At 46.6% G+C, this 15351-nt stretch overlaps 1 protein-coding gene across 5 annotated transcripts in view; it reads right to left on the bottom strand.

Annotated features, from left to right (window-relative positions):
* LOC130526490 (disabled homolog 2-interacting protein-like) overlaps positions 1–14723 on the bottom strand; it is a 37106-nt gene extending 22383 nt beyond the window's left edge. For 2 of the 5 annotated variants that reach the window (XM_057034205.1, XM_057034204.1), the window contains exons 1-9: positions 14480–14718; positions 13831–13975; positions 12702–12874; positions 12347–12618; positions 11262–11467; positions 10727–10871; positions 10433–10577; positions 10116–10352; positions 9831–10020 (exon numbers count right to left, since the gene is read on the bottom strand). In XM_057034205.1, coding sequence (XP_056890185.1) covers positions 9831–10020; positions 10116–10352; positions 10433–10577; positions 10727–10871; positions 11262–11467; positions 12347–12618; positions 12702–12874; positions 13831–13896 — 1434 coding nt within the window. In that variant the 5' untranslated portion in view covers positions 13897–13975; positions 14480–14718. Of the gene's footprint in view, positions 1–9830; positions 10021–10115; positions 10353–10432; positions 10578–10726; positions 10872–11261; positions 11468–12346; positions 12619–12701; positions 12875–13830; positions 13976–14479 lie in introns of all 5 variants that reach the window. The other 3 variants (XR_008950759.1, XM_057034206.1, XM_057034207.1) reach the window with 3 other exon arrangements.
* Between the last annotated feature and the right edge of the window lie 628 nt (positions 14724–15351).

Raw genomic sequence — 15351 nt, forward strand, 5'->3', positions numbered from 1 at the left:
GTCTGTGCAGAGAAGGGACACAGGGTGCAAGTTTTTTTTATGTCCTGCAGGTTTCCTTTCTTCGGCAGGAGAGTGATGACAGCCCTCCTGCAGGACAGAGGCAAGGAACCGGTGGTGAGACTCTCGTTGAAGTCCTCCAGAACGTCTTGAGCGAGAATGTCTAAGAAGGCCTTGCAAAACTCCACAGAGAGTCCGTCGATGCCCGGGGCCTTTCGGCCCTGCATTGTCTGTAGGGCCGTGTGCAGCTCCTGTGCTGTCAACGGGCGCTCCATCCAGCAGTTGGTCTCCTTGGAGACCCTGGGCAGTCCTTGACTAAAGACACTAAAACCACTCAAACAATCCTCACTGTCTTTAAAATCAGTCTTGTATAATGACGTGTAAAACTCCACCGCTCTCCTCCTGATCTGCCCCAGGTCATTCAGCTCCTGCCCCGTGTCCAACAGCAAGGAGTGGATGAGCTTCCTCTGCCCAGACTTACTCTCAAGGCCAAAGAAGAAACTGGAGGGTGCATCCATCTCCAAGGTGTCCTGGATTTTGGACCGGACCAGGGCGCCCTGTGCTCTGGCACCCAGCAGGTTGGCTAAAGCCTCTCTTTTTTGTCTTGAGGATTTCAACAGATCCTCCATTTCCTGTGGACTCATTCAAACATTCGAGCTCCACTATCTCAGTCTCCAGATCCCTGATAGATCCGGTGACGTGATGAGTAACATTGAGCGTGTGCTGCTGACACAACATTCTTATCTGTATCTTTCCGTGGTCCCACCATTGTTTTAGGCAGCTAAACTCGCCCTTTCTCTGCCTAAACCCAGCCCAAAAGTAACTAAAACTCACACCGGAGGCTAAAACTGAACTAAAATGCCAGTAGGCGCTTCTTGGTAAAATGTTGTTAATGAAAACAGCACATAAAACTAAAGCATGATCAGTAAAACCCACTGGCATGATACTACATGATTTAAACACATTAAAATTGTGTTTAAAACAGTAAAAGTGATCTAAACAAGCTAAAGACACCATATCCTCTCTACCATGTATACTGTCTGCAGCCTGTGTGAGTCCTTCTCCACACCAGACCATGGGAGTAGACCAGCTGCCTCAGGACCTGCTGCAAGGATGGATGCGGCTCTGCGTGGTTCCGATCTAAAACCTCATCTTCAGTACAGTTAAAATCACCACCTAAGAGGAAATAATCAATAGAACCACACCCCTGGAGTTTGTTGGCGAATGTCTCTAAAAAAGAGCGTCCTCTCTGCACCACTGTTGGGAGCATACACATTAATAAAAGCAGCTCTGAACTGGTCAAACTGGGCCGTGATTAAAAGACACCTTCCTTGAACAACATGATCAACAGTAAAAGATGTTGGGCTTAAACTCTTAGAGAAGAGGATCCCCACCCCAGCACTGAAGTCTGTGCCGTGGCTTAAAAACACCCTCCCCTCCCATCTACTGCACCAATCAGCCTCATTAAAAACATCACTGAGTTTCTTGCAGAAACATGACACTAATCTTCTTTAAAATCATTCTTTCAAACACTAAAACTCATTTTTTCTCCAGTCTACCTCCATGTATGTTTAAACTCCCAATCTTAAAACTACTCATTAAAAGTGGAAGATAAAATAAAACAGAGAGTAATAAAACAGTGATTTGGCTGTGTGTGGACACATTTTAATCAAATGTCCTGCTTCACCACAACCAAAACACTTCATGTGCGCTGATGAGGCGAACAGAACATAATCAAAGTCGTACACCTGAACTTTAAAAAACACATTTAAATCCTCATCGCCGTTATTAAGGATCATATAAACCTGCCGGCGATGAGACACTACGTGTTTTAGTAGTGGAGATTTACATCCAGACGTGACTTTTCTCATAGGAGAAACAATCTTGCCATGTCTGGACAACTCCCAACACAGAAACTCATCCGTAATGAACGGGGGCACGATGGACAGGGTAACTTTGGTGGCCGGCTGACCCGGAGGCAGCGCCGCCTCGAACTGAAATGGAATTTGATTGTGAAATGTAAATTGAGTGCAAAAGGAGGAAATTGAAATGGAATTTGATTGTGAAATGTAAATTGAGTGCAAAAGGAGGAAATTGAGATGGAATTTTATTGTGAAATGTAAATTGAGTGCAAAAGGAAGGGTTGAAATGGAAATTTAGGAGAGCAGATGAAGTCCGTTTGCCACCTCATGCATTTGCAAGAAACAAAGGTTCAAAGGAGACCAGTGTCAAATGACTGAGGGGGGGAACATTCTCAGTCATTCAACTTCTTGCACCACCTAGAACACATGCTGTGAAGGCACCAAACACCTGCGGTGCATGCAGCGCGCACCTACTGTGTTGACGTCCTGTGCTCTGTGCATGCAGCACACACATGCTGTGAAGACGTCCTGTGTCCGCGCCTCAGAGGCGGGCCTTCGGCTATATAAGATCAGAACTGTGAACACTTAATAGAGATCTCTCCGCATGCTTCCATGCATGTATCCTGACCAACTGACTGGAATAAACCATCTCCTACACAGTAACTTAGATTAATTGTTTACTTCTCAAAACGGCTAAAAATTCCATGACAAACTTGGTGTCAGAAGTGGGATCCTGGGTACATCCGTCGGGACCCGACCGAGGGGCTGGCCACCTGAATCCACGAAAGGCGATTCATCCTCAAACCCCGCAATCGTAAGGAGGAGGAGGACCCAGTCGGTCCCGATCGACGGTCACGGGATTCCTCAAATTCCACGGCTGAATTTAAATTGGTAAGATGTATTTATCCTAATATTTGGAATGAATTACTGCGTAGGATAGACGCTAACCTTACTCTGCTAAATGGCGAGTGCCGCTAAACAGCTTAAATAAATACGGAAATCCTGTGAGATCATTGAGGCAAGACCAGGTATCAAAGTGAAAATCCTGTGAGCAAGAAAAGAGGCAAGGCCAGGTATCAAAGTATAAATCCTGTGAGATCATTGAGGCAAGACCAGGTAATAAAGTGTAAATCCTGTGAGCAAGAAAAGAGGCAAGACCAGGTATCAAAGTGTAAATCCTGTGAGCAAGAAAAGAGGCAAGACCACGTATCACAACGTAAATCCTCCTCCCCATCCTGGAGGAGGGCAACCCTCATGATTGCGTGGCGGAACTCTTGGTGTCTTGTTCCCCACGTCCTGACCTCATGGATTGTTCTCTTTGTCGATGGGTCAGCACCCCGGGATCTGGACACAGGCCGGTGCAAAGCCGGTTACGCAGTCTGTGACTCCTGCGACACTGTTGAATCTGCATCATTACCATCCAACTACTCAGCTCAAGCCGCTGAATTGGTGGCCCTTACCAGAGCTTGCCACCTCGCAGCCAACCAGTCGGTTACCATCTACACCAATTCTATGTACGCCTGTGACGTAGTTCATGACTTTGGAGCATTGTGGAAACACAGGGGTTTCCTCAAGTCTGACGGTGCTCCTATCTTGAATCATCGGCTAGTGGTGGCTCTTTTGGACGCTGTCCTTCTCCCCTCACAGATCGCAATCTGTAAATGCACCGCTCACACTACTCTCTCTGACCCTGCTTCTGCAGAAATCTCACTAAATCTCTTTCAGAAATCCGGGCACGTGTGAAAGCAGCACTGCCGTCTCCAGTGGACCAACAGCTCCATCCGTTACATCCAGAGGACTACGTGGTGATCAAGGACTTCCGGAGGACCAGGTGGAACCAGAAAAGGTGGCAAGGTCCATTCCAAGTCCTGCTGGTGACTCAAACCGTGGTGAAAGTAACTGAGAGAGCAACGTGGATCCACGCGTTCCACTGCAAGAAGGTGCCAGAACCGAAGGAGCCGGTCAGTAGGGAGTGAAACTAGCGTCCCTGCTGCTCCAAGTGGCGTGCCAAGCCACCAACGAAAGAACAAGATGAGCCTCCAAGGAAAGCCTTTGCATCCCAGGCGATGGACCGACCTGATCCTGAGGAAATTCCTGTGTGTCCTGGGTGTGATATCAATCGCAGCAGTACTACTCATCTTCTCCCTAGCACCACACAAGAAACCGGACTTTACAATTCATCTGAATGTGAACTGGAAGAGGGTTATAAAGATGGACTAAGTTGCTGATGTATTTCAAGTTTACTGCCAAAATCAGGTTGATCCAAGTAGGATCAAAAGGGGGGAGTTGAAATGGAATTTTATTGTGAAATGTAAATTGAGTGCAAAAGGAAGGGTTGAAATGGAAATTTAGGAGAGCAGATGAAGTCTGTTTGCCACCTTATGCATTTGCAAGAAACAAAGGCTCAAAGGAGACCAGCGTCAGCCGGCCGGAACACATGCTGTGAAGGTACCAAACACCTGCGGTGCATGCAGAGCGCACCTACTGTGTTGACGTCCTGTGCCCTGTGCATGCAGCACACACATGCTGTGAAGACGTCCTGTGTCCGTGCCTCAGAGGCGGGCCTTCGGCTATATAAGATCAGAACTGTGAACACTTATTAGAGATTTCTCCGCATGCTTCCGTGTGTGTATCCTGACCGACTGTCTGGAATAAAACCATCTCCTACGCAGTAACTTAGATTAATTGTTTACTTCTCAAAACGGCTAAAAATTCCGCGACAGAACCTTCCACCGACACTGATACCAGCATCCACCAGCCGGTTCACCTGCTCCACCTTCTCCACAAAAAAAGACTATGGCCCCGTTCATCCAGGCAGCCGACTTCATGGACCCATGTCCGATCACCTCCCCCACAGCCAGGGCCACCTCCTCCACGGTGTACAGAGACCTGGCCCCCACCTTAACGCCATGTCTCCGCGTTAACCGGGAGATATCCCCACTACCACCACCAACCACCACGGCATCAGACACCAACCAGCCAGACGAACGCTGGCTGGTTACACTCCAAAACACCGAAAAACTAAACTAATAAACACAAGACACCACCAACACCTAAATAAACTATACCGACAAAAACCTAACAAGAAAACAGCTTAAACAGCTTGAAAAGGTTGAAAAATTCTCAAATCTCAGCTCACACCATGCTCCTCACAGAGACAGAGAGAGAGAGATTTGATTTTTCAAAACTCAATTTATTTTGACATTACAAAAACCAGGAACATGATTCTTATAACAAGAAAAGCAAAAACAAATAGTCAGTTGAGGAGGCCTCCAAAGACCATATCCTCCTCCTCCACCAGCCATAGTCCATCATTTAAGCACCGTGTGCTCAGGAACTCTTCAATATTGTTCAGTGTTTAGCAAGACTTAATCAGAGAGATAGAGGGAACATGTGTGGCCTAGTCTGTAGAAGTCCACAGCGTACCTCCTCATCACACTCTGGTCAGCTATTTGGGAGCTCTTAGCATGTTTTAGCCTTTTTTCTTCTTTTCTGTCCCAGCATCTTTCTCGTTGCTGTCATGTATTTCTTTAGCCGGTACCGTTTCCTTTTGTCGAGGAGGTCGACTCCCACAGCCCTCTGTAACGTCAGCGCACTCTTCAAAAACTTTTCTGGGTCTGGGAAAAAATCAGCCACCTTCACAGACTGGCCGAAGGTTTCATCCAGGAAGGTGGTGATGTCCTCCAGGGTATACAGGTCCCCAGTAAGGGACTGGGAGTCCGCTACAGACCCACAGTCGGAGTCAGAGTCAGACTCCATCACCTCCTCCCCTCCCTCATCAACAACTAGCATCTCTACTGGCTGATCAGGGAGCTGCACACCAGCAGCCTGACCTTGGTCACCACTAACCACTGAAGGGAATTGTCTTTATCTTGTTACTATGTGTTCTATCATATGTTCCTGTCTTCTCTTAGAAGTACTTTAGAAGTTAGGTATGGTAGAATCTTTAGCAAGTGTAATAAAGATCAGAGACATTACTTTGACAGGATTGTTGTTTAGACAGTTGTAATCTCAGGAGACAATCAGGCTGGAGGTGTTAAACATACGTCGTAAAAAGGGACAGCATTGTGGTGATGATAAGTTGATTTGCATGAAGAATGTGAACTTTGATCTGGCCATCTGGGAAGACAATGGAGAAGAAGGACTGTACCAACATCAAATCAACATCGTCCACACAAGGGCAAGTTTGCAGTTGGCAGGGTAAGAAAAATTATAGATTTTACTGACATGATGTGACATGACAGAGTCAATGGGTTCCGATACCTCTTGGTGTCAGTGGATGCATACACTGGCTGGCCAGAGGCGGTTCCCGTAGAAGTAGAAGATGCAAAAAGTGTTATTAAATTTTTGATTAATTCGACACATGGTTTCCCCAAACAAATTAGGTCTGATAATGGAACTCATTTTAAAAATAAAGATTTACAGGAAGTAGAAAAGGCTTTAGGCCTTAGACATGCATTTGGCATCCACAATCACAAGGGAAGGTAGAAAGAATGAATCAAGCTCTGTTAGCTCCCGAACAGGATTCACCCCCTTTGAGATCGAGCGGGGTGTTCCCTTTCTGGGACCAGGAGCAAAAAATCCATAGGCCAGCCCAGCACTTTTATGAAATCTTATTTTGTTCAACTAAAAATGACTCTCTCAGTTTTCTCCCAACAGGCAACCTCTGTAACCACAGTCAGTGAGGATCCAGGAATTCCACACACAGCTGAGTGGGTCCTTATGAGAGTCATCAAGCAAAGTGGTCAGAGCACAGGTGGACTGGTCCCTTTGAAGTTGCATAGCGAACATCACATGTTAACCCTAACATACTAACACCCTAACACCTTAACCCTAACTCTGGTATCACTGGAATCAATGTACCCCAGCAGGTAATTCACAGAATGTGTTTCTGACCAGGTGAGGGGAGAACTGAGGAAGCTCCGGCCCCAAAAAGCAGCTGGACCGGATAGAGTCTGCCCCCGGCTCCTCAAGACCTGCGCTGCTGAACTCGGGGAGCCGCTACAACGGGTCTTCAACCTCAGCCTGGAGCTGGGGAAAGTGCCCACCTTATGGAAGACGTCCTGCATAATTCCAGTCCCCAAGAAGAACAGACCGAGTGAGCTGAACGACTTCCGGCCGGTGGCACTCACCTCACATCTGATGAAGACTCTTCCTCAACCTCCTCAGGCCCCAGGTGCAGCACGCTGAGGACTCCTCACAGTTCGCCTACCGGGACAAGGTCGGTGTAGAGGACGCCATCATCTACCTGCTGCACCGAGTCCACTCGCATCTGGACAAGGGGAGTGGCACAGCGAGAATCCTCTTTTTGGATTTCTCGAGTGCCTTCAACACGATCCAGCCCCTTGTCCTACAGGACAAGCTTCTACAGATGCGAGTGGACCCCTGCCTGGTTGCTTGGATCTCCAGCTACCTCACCGACAGGCCGCAGTTCGTCAGGATGAAGGACATCACGTCTGACACTGTGGTCAGCAGCATCAGTGCTCCACAGGGGACTATGCTGTCCCCCATCCTCTTCACTCTGTACACCTCGGACTTCTGTTACAACTCTGAAATGTGTCACATTCAGAAGTTTGCTGATGACACAGCCATTGTTGGATGTATCAGAGACGACGAAGAGGAGGAGTACCGGTGCCTGGTGAGGGACTTTGTTGCCTGGTGCCACAACAATGGCCTGCAGCTCAACACCTCCAAAACTAAAGAACTGGTCATTGACTTCAGGAGGGACCGACCGAGACCTAGACCAGTTCAGATAGGAACGGAGGAGGTGGAGGGCGTGCAGACCTACAAATATCTTGGGCTGTGGCTGGACAATAGGCTGGACCGGACAAGCAACACGAGGCAGCTGTACAAGAAGACCCAGAGCAGGATGTACTTCCTGAGGAGACTCAGATCCTTCAACATCTGCAGGAAACTCCTCTGGATGTTCTACCAGTCTGTGGTCGCCAGCATCCTGTCCTACGCTGTGGTGTGCTGGGGGGGGAGTGTGACAAAAGCACACCTCTCCAGGCTGGAGAAGCTGATCAGGCGGGCCAGCTTGGTGGTTGGGATGAAACTGAAACCTCTGGTGACAGTGGCAGAGAGGAGAACTATTGACAAGCTGCGGAGCATCATGGACAATGTCCGCCACCCTCTGCACACTGTCATCCACAGCCAGAGAAGCCTGATCAGCCAGAGGCTGCGCCTCCCCAAGTACAGGACAAACAGACTGGGGAACTCATTCATCCCCCGAGCCATCAGACTGTTCAACTCCTCACTGGGGGGGAGGAGGGCCAACAGAAGGACTGGAACAACACTGCAATAACATAATACTGGGACATCCATTCATTCAGTTCATTCATTCATTCAGTTCATTTATTTACATTTCTATCGTTTTAGATTTTATATTTATATTCTATTTTTAATTTATTCTATTTTATTTTTTATTTTATTCTATTTTTATTTTTATTATTTTTAATATTTTTTAAACAGTGCTGTACGTTTCTTTGGGGAGATGCTAATTTCCCTAATGGACACCCCCTAAAGGGATCAATAAAGTACTCTGATTCTGATTCTGATTCTGATTCTATAAAAGACTGGGCCAAGGGATAGTTAGGTTGTCAGACTTCATGCCCTGGCAATGGACTCTGTTATTGTAGGGTTATGAACTGGCCCGGAGCTCTGTAATATTTGTATCTTGAATTGGTTCTGTTGCTAAATACATTTTGAAATTGGCATTTTTCTTCTTGAAGTCTTCATTCAAAGAACACGCGGATTAGCAGCTACACACGAGAGGTATTGCGATTCAACACCCCCTCAGCTCCTGGCTGCTCCACCTCCTCTGCTGCTCCTGCCTGCTCCTCGTCCTCCTCTGCTCCTGTCTGTACATTCATTCCCATCTGCACCTCCTCTACTGCTCCTGTCTGAACCTCCTCTACTGCTCCTGCCTGCACATTCACTCCCAAATGAACCTCCTCTACTGCTCCCGTCACAACACTCATCCCTGTCTGCACCTCCTCTGCTGCTCCCTCTCTTCCTACCCTAACTGCAGCTACACATTCACCTGCTCCTCCTTGCTCCTCTACCTGTCCACTAGGGCCTCCTCCTGCATCGGCCGCCACCGCTGCCACCTCGTCACCACCGCCGGGGCGACGTGGCTCGACATGACGCCGGTGCGAGCACCCTCATTAGCGGGTTTGTGACACGCTTGTGTCCCACATCCCCGCACTCAAAGCACCTCATGCTCCCAGAGCTAGCATAAACCATGTAGTGTCCGTCTCCGTGTTTCATCCTGAAGGACACGTCTAGTGTCTGTGACGGACAGGTGAGGAACATGAAGTACTGCCTCCTGAGCGAGAGCACGTGCTTCAGCTTATCGCTCCTGCAGCCCAGACCCACGGTCCTCAGACCACTCACAACTTTTTACTGGGGACTGTTTACCCTCATGCCCTCTGGGAGGCGCTACAGGAGCCTCCGGACAAAAACCACCAGGTTCAGAAACACCTGCAGGTACTCTCCATTCACCGTCACCCCCCTCCCCACCAACTCAGCCACCAGTCGCTCCTCTTTACCAAACACCACCACTCCTCTGTTCATCCTGGAGGCGTAGGACAGGTTAGCGTGTTCTACCTGGTCTCCTACGGCCAGGAGAACCTCCTCCACCGATACGGACAGGTCGGGTTGGACTCGCACCCTGTGTCGGATTGAAAGAGACGGCGTCCCCCGAGGATGCCATCCCCGCCGTAATACACGACGAAAACTCACCAAACTGCACCAAACCACCCGACAACAACCACCCCGATGATAGTGTAGATACACCGCCAAGAAGGGGGAGTTAGTCAGGGAAAAACACTCACAAAACTCGCAGCAAGCTCCCAGCACGTGGTCAGAGAGAGAGAGAGAGAGAAGAGAGAGAGAGATCTTTTTTGCTGAGTCATCAGTTCTGTTGGATTTACTACTGGCTGCAAATATGCAAAACTTTATTTTTGTTACCTGATCGAGGTCAGTCAGCAGGGTGTGCAGACTGGACAACTCTCGTCCCAGGTCAATGTATCCATCAAAACCGGCAGTATGGCTCAGACCGTCTGTGTTTGAGATTTCCTGCAGAAACCGCTGCATGCTGCTCCACTGACACTCAACAAAGTCATTCATGAAGAGCATGTACTCCTCTATTGTGCCAAACCTGCAGCGCACAGGTGACAGGAAAGAATCGTCAGGTGTGTCTTCACTACCTCAATACTAACAGAAAGCAGCAAAACTAAACAGGTCCAAGCCTACTTGCTGAAGTTGGCGAGCGTCTGAATCACTTTAGCGATGAGTGTTAAAGTTCTTGCTGAGCGTTCATCTGGATATTCCTGCATTAGGTCAAAGAGTGATGGCGACATCACTGCTGGACACAGAAAGCGCAGGAACAACGAGGCACTGATGAGACGCTCACTGATGTCTGGTCGCCTTCGGTTACTGCACTCCTGTCGCCATGACGCAAACACCTCCTTCAGCTCACGAGGGAAGACCCTATGAAGGAAACATTTAGTGATGTGGGGAACCTTCACACAAAAACTGTGTGGTCTGGGTAGTGCAGAGAGCAGGCATACTTGTAGGAGTCCAGGATCTTGCAGAAGGCCAATTCACAGCACATCCTCAGGTTTGCTTGATGTTCTGAGAGGTCAGAGGTCGCACAGCGAGACGGATCCACCTCGCAATTCTCATCAGACTCATACAAAGCTTTAATAAACTCACCTGAAACACATATTGCACAATTCTTCTGGTCAGGGGTGTGTTGGTGTTAGTGTTAGTGTTAGTGTTAGTGTGTGTGTGTGTGTGTGTGTGTGTGTGTGTGTGTGTGTGTGTGTGTGTGTGCGTGTGTGAGTGTGTGTGTGTGTGTGTACCAAGGGCATCCTGCAGGTACTTCTGGCCAATTAACTTAAGATATTCCTCAATACTCTTTGTCGCCAGTGTGTTCTCTCTGAAAATCAGCTGCTCATTGTCACGGCAACGGTCCACCTCTGACATCATTAGGTCTGTGAGGAAGTCCTGTGAAGATACAGAGGCGGTTGGCCACCTTCCACCAAGGGTGTTTTATCATAGAAAAACTAAAAAACTAGAAAAAAGCCCTGAGAGAGCTCAGACCTCCAGACCAAACAATTTAGCTCCCCACATATTACCCGTTTTACAGCAGATCACAGGTCAGAGTCCCTCCAAAATCCAGAAGATCACCAACATTTAATCGGCTCTTCTTTGGCATATTGTCAAAATTTCCTGACCATTTAATTAAGTCTATCAATAAATTTTTTTGAGTTATTTGGCTCAAAAACAGAAAGACAGACTCAGACAGAGAAAGGCCGGCTGTCACATGACCTCCTGATGGAGGCGATGACAGGTAATGGCGTTGTGATCATAAACAGCTTTAGTGGGAGGGGTCACCTTGGCCTTGCCAGTGCTGTGCAGAATGTGCACGAGTGCTGCAGCGAGCTCCTCTTTGGCTCTGAGGCTGATGGACACCTCCAGTGTGTTGCAAAGGAGCAGATAGTTGGAGCTGATGTACTCTGCAAACTCTTTGTATTGCTCCATTGGAAGTATTACGATACTTTGATATCGCGCTTTGATCCGCAGCATCGGCACAGATTTCCCTGAAAATCACAACGTTCACAACTGAGTCCACACCTCTGAAAACAACTATAACAAAAAAGAACAGGGAGTTTATTATTTCCCCATAATTGGAGAAGATTAAAGCCTCAAAATCTTCAACAAAATGGGTCCATTCTGACCTATTTACAGCCATTTTTTAGTTTGTGACTTAAAAAGTAAGTTTTCTTTGTCAAATGGACTATTTTTCTTCTCTTGAAGAAATTTCGCCTTCTATCCAAAAAGAAAAACAGTCCAGTTGACACAGAAAACTTACCTTGCACAACTAGGACCTGGATGATTGAGAATCTACACAGACTTATTCATTGTCGTTTAATCAAAGAAGTTTGAAAAACTCTGATAAGATGTGTCTTTTGGTTCCCAGTTTCTCTATCTTCATGAGGTAAATAATCATAACATTTTCAGAGAATATGGAGTCCATAAAGATCAGCAGGAAGTAGCTTTCTGAACAGACACTGCTGACATCTTCAGACTGATGTCAGCTGTCCAAATACTTTTGATATCCATAGAATGTAGAAACTCTGAAGTCTAAACTTTTTACTTTGTTAAAAAGATTTAAGATGCTGTAGGTTTACTCTTCTGAGGAAGCTACCATGATGCATGATATGTCTTTCTATTTCAAAAGAAATGAAGACCTTTTTTGTAGACCTGATCTACATGGCCAATTTAATTCAATGATCTTTAATTCAATCCAAAGGAATCTTATTAGCATTGCATCTGTTAGAATGGTCACCTCTAGCACACAAGCCCTGAGACCCCCAAGCAAAGCAGAAGAACCATGTTGTGAACTTGTTTTATCAACTAAACTTTGTCTTGAAGAATCTTTATTGCCAGAAAATACAAACCCAGGAAGTGGGACATACCTCTGCTGGTGCTGGGTGTGCTCACTGTGTACCATTTCTCCACCAGTTGTCTGCCATTCACCGTGGCAACAGGGATGTTGACCAACCCAATGTAACTGCTCTTGTCCTTTTTCCTCTTCCTGTCGGTATCTTTGTACAGGTGCAGAGTGACGGCATTGATGGATGGCAGACTGCTAAAGTCAAAACGTTCACCCCAAAACACATTGTCGGCCTTCATCTTGCATGATGTGCGAGCGTACAAACTGTCATCCAGACACAGCTCGCAAAAGTACCTGCAGTACAAATACAATAGATCCAACTTGAAACCCTACCCTGATCCCTTCAGTCAAAATGCTCAAAAGTATCAAAAATGTACCTCTTCTTGGCAGGCAGTTCCTTGGCCTCAATCACCCAAACGATGAGAATGTTCTCCACTCTCCAACTGTTGTCTTTGTTAGGATGAACCGCTCTTCTTAGGTTTTCCATCCATTTATCACGTTCTGCTGCCGAGCGACAGGAGAAACACTTGGTTCCTGTTGAGGTTGTAACCTAATGGAATGAAAACAGACCTTGTCACAAACCAATCTATCTAATTTAATTGTTGGTGTAGTTCTGTCCTGATTCTGTCTTTGATCATTATAGAAAACATTAACAAATTGTTTATTTAACTATTATTAAGATACTATTTTAGTACAGCAGCTCAGTGGGAATAAAACATTATCTAAATGTATCAGAATACAAATGCAGACAAAAAAACAACACCAGATATGGGCAGATAATGAGGGGAAGGTCAGGCTGAACACTTGTGTTGTTCAAGGAAATTTGAAGGAGGGTTAATGTTTCAGATCTCTGGGGGAATAAAGGGAGATGGGAGTCCCATGGTGGACAAACAGGCAGGAGGAGCAGAGAGGAGGAAGATATTGAGGGTGTGGAGGTGTGTGTGAGCTAAATTCTGGTGGGATCTGAAGGTGACGAGCATTGTTTTAAAGACTGGAGAGCAGAAGCCAGCGAGGCTGTTTGAGAACAGGGCTGATGTGCTAAGAGGAGGCAGATCTGGAGGTTATGAGGAGTTGAGTCCATTTGGTTTAAACCGTGAAGAAGACCGTTACAGAGATGCAGCTTGAATGGGAAAATTATGTTGACTGGTATGGTGCTGAGTGATGGACCAAGAAGGTTGATACTGTGGACATGGAAGAATGAGGTCCAGGAAATGTTGTTGATGTAAGTAGTGAAGAAGACGCTACTGTCGAGCACCACGCCCAGACCCTTAACAAGAAAGGAGGGCTAGATACTGGAACCATTGACATATATTGGGAAGTTAGCAACTGGAGCGTGTTGATTTGGTGCCAATCAGAAGGAGTTCTAATTTTATTTTCTCTCAATTTAAAACAACTGTGGAAAACCAAATCTAACATCATCGAGGCAGTCAAGAAGAGAAGAGGGAAGAAGTGTGGCAGATGGTTTAGAACAGGGGTAGAGCTGAGTGTAATCAGAGAGAGAGTTACCTCAAAGCAGTAGTCCTGTCCCAGCAGGGAGGAGTGAACTGGTTTGATGATGACTGACTGATCCATCTTCCGTTCCAGTAATGACACACTGCCAGTGTTTAGCAAAGACTCCTGGTTAGCACAGTGTCGCTGCTGGATCACACACCTGGAAGATAGTGATGATGTAATCAGGTATAGAGGTAAAGGTCAGAGTGAGTGCAGGTCCAGCTGGGCAGCTGTATATCTCTTGATGCTAATATAATAACCAGTGTGACAGATAACTGTTGTGACAGTATGTTGGATATTGGTGTAATGATAAAGAGGACATAATTTTAACATTGGTAGCATGAGAAAGATGTGGCTCGCGCACACCCATAGCATGAGTGGGATGACTGTCTTCTTTGGTTCCGTCAACGATACCATAACATGATGCTACAAAGATGATGCTGATTCTGATCATTCTCCTGTAGCCTCATCCTCTGTAGCTAACACTATGCTAACTGCATGCAGACGATGTACAATGCATGGATTCATGCTCTCTCTCTCTCTCTCTCTCTCTCTCTCACACACACACACACACACACACACACAGAGCAGCAGCACAGGTCTTATTGAGAAGATAAGGACTATCGAACCACTAGAAGGTGAATAAATACATGCAGATACTAACCGAGCATCCTGAACAAATGTGGAGGAGGAAGAGGAGCGGCAGCAGCAGAATGATGAGAAGGGATTATGTATCCATATTTTGCTTCAGCAGGAAGACTGGAAGGAGAACAGAAAATCTGCTGCTTCTGATGCTGCTTGAAGACCAATCAGCTGTCTGTCTGTTTAATGCTTTACTCTCTGAACAGCTAAGTGACTCATCCTCCCTCTGAAAATAAGCCCCTCCCCTACAGCCAGGCTGCCCTACTTCCCCTCCTTACCCCCACCTGCCTTCTCTTCCCCCTCATCCCACTTCCTTCTACCCTGCAAATCAGCATCCTCATGTCTCCTTGTATGTATCAGTGTCTATTCACACACCCACCCCATATGTATTTGTGTATAACTGTACATACATATGAAGACACATATGTGTATACATAAACATATACATGTATGTAGATACATAAACGTGAATAGTTGTGGTTTCCAGTGAGGTCACTTCCTGTTCAAACGTCTTACAAAGCCTTGTGAGGTATTTCTATCCTTGAAGTACACCATTTCACCTGTAGGTGGAGATCTTTAGCTGTACAGTAGCACTGTTACCATGGAAACTAGGTTGTTCTACCAGAGAGGCAAGAGCAAGTGTTTGCTTGCACCATTATACTTGTCTCGATGGGTGTGTCCATAGTGGATATGTCTGTAGACCATATGAAAGACACCATGAGTAGTCTGTCATGGTTAACAGGGGTTGCCATGGTTACTTGGGATTATAATGCTTTCACAGTGACCATTCATTCATCCATCCATGTTCTGTTTTCTTCACCACCGGCTGCTACCTTTGATCCACCCTAGACAAGTCTCCATCTTATCGCAGGGCTGTCAGAGACAAATGACCCC

The sequence above is a fragment of the Takifugu flavidus genome, chromosome 5 (genome assembly GCF_003711565.1).
Source record: "Takifugu flavidus isolate HTHZ2018 chromosome 5, ASM371156v2, whole genome shotgun sequence".
Lineage (NCBI taxonomy): Eukaryota > Metazoa > Chordata > Actinopteri > Tetraodontiformes > Tetraodontidae > Takifugu > Takifugu flavidus.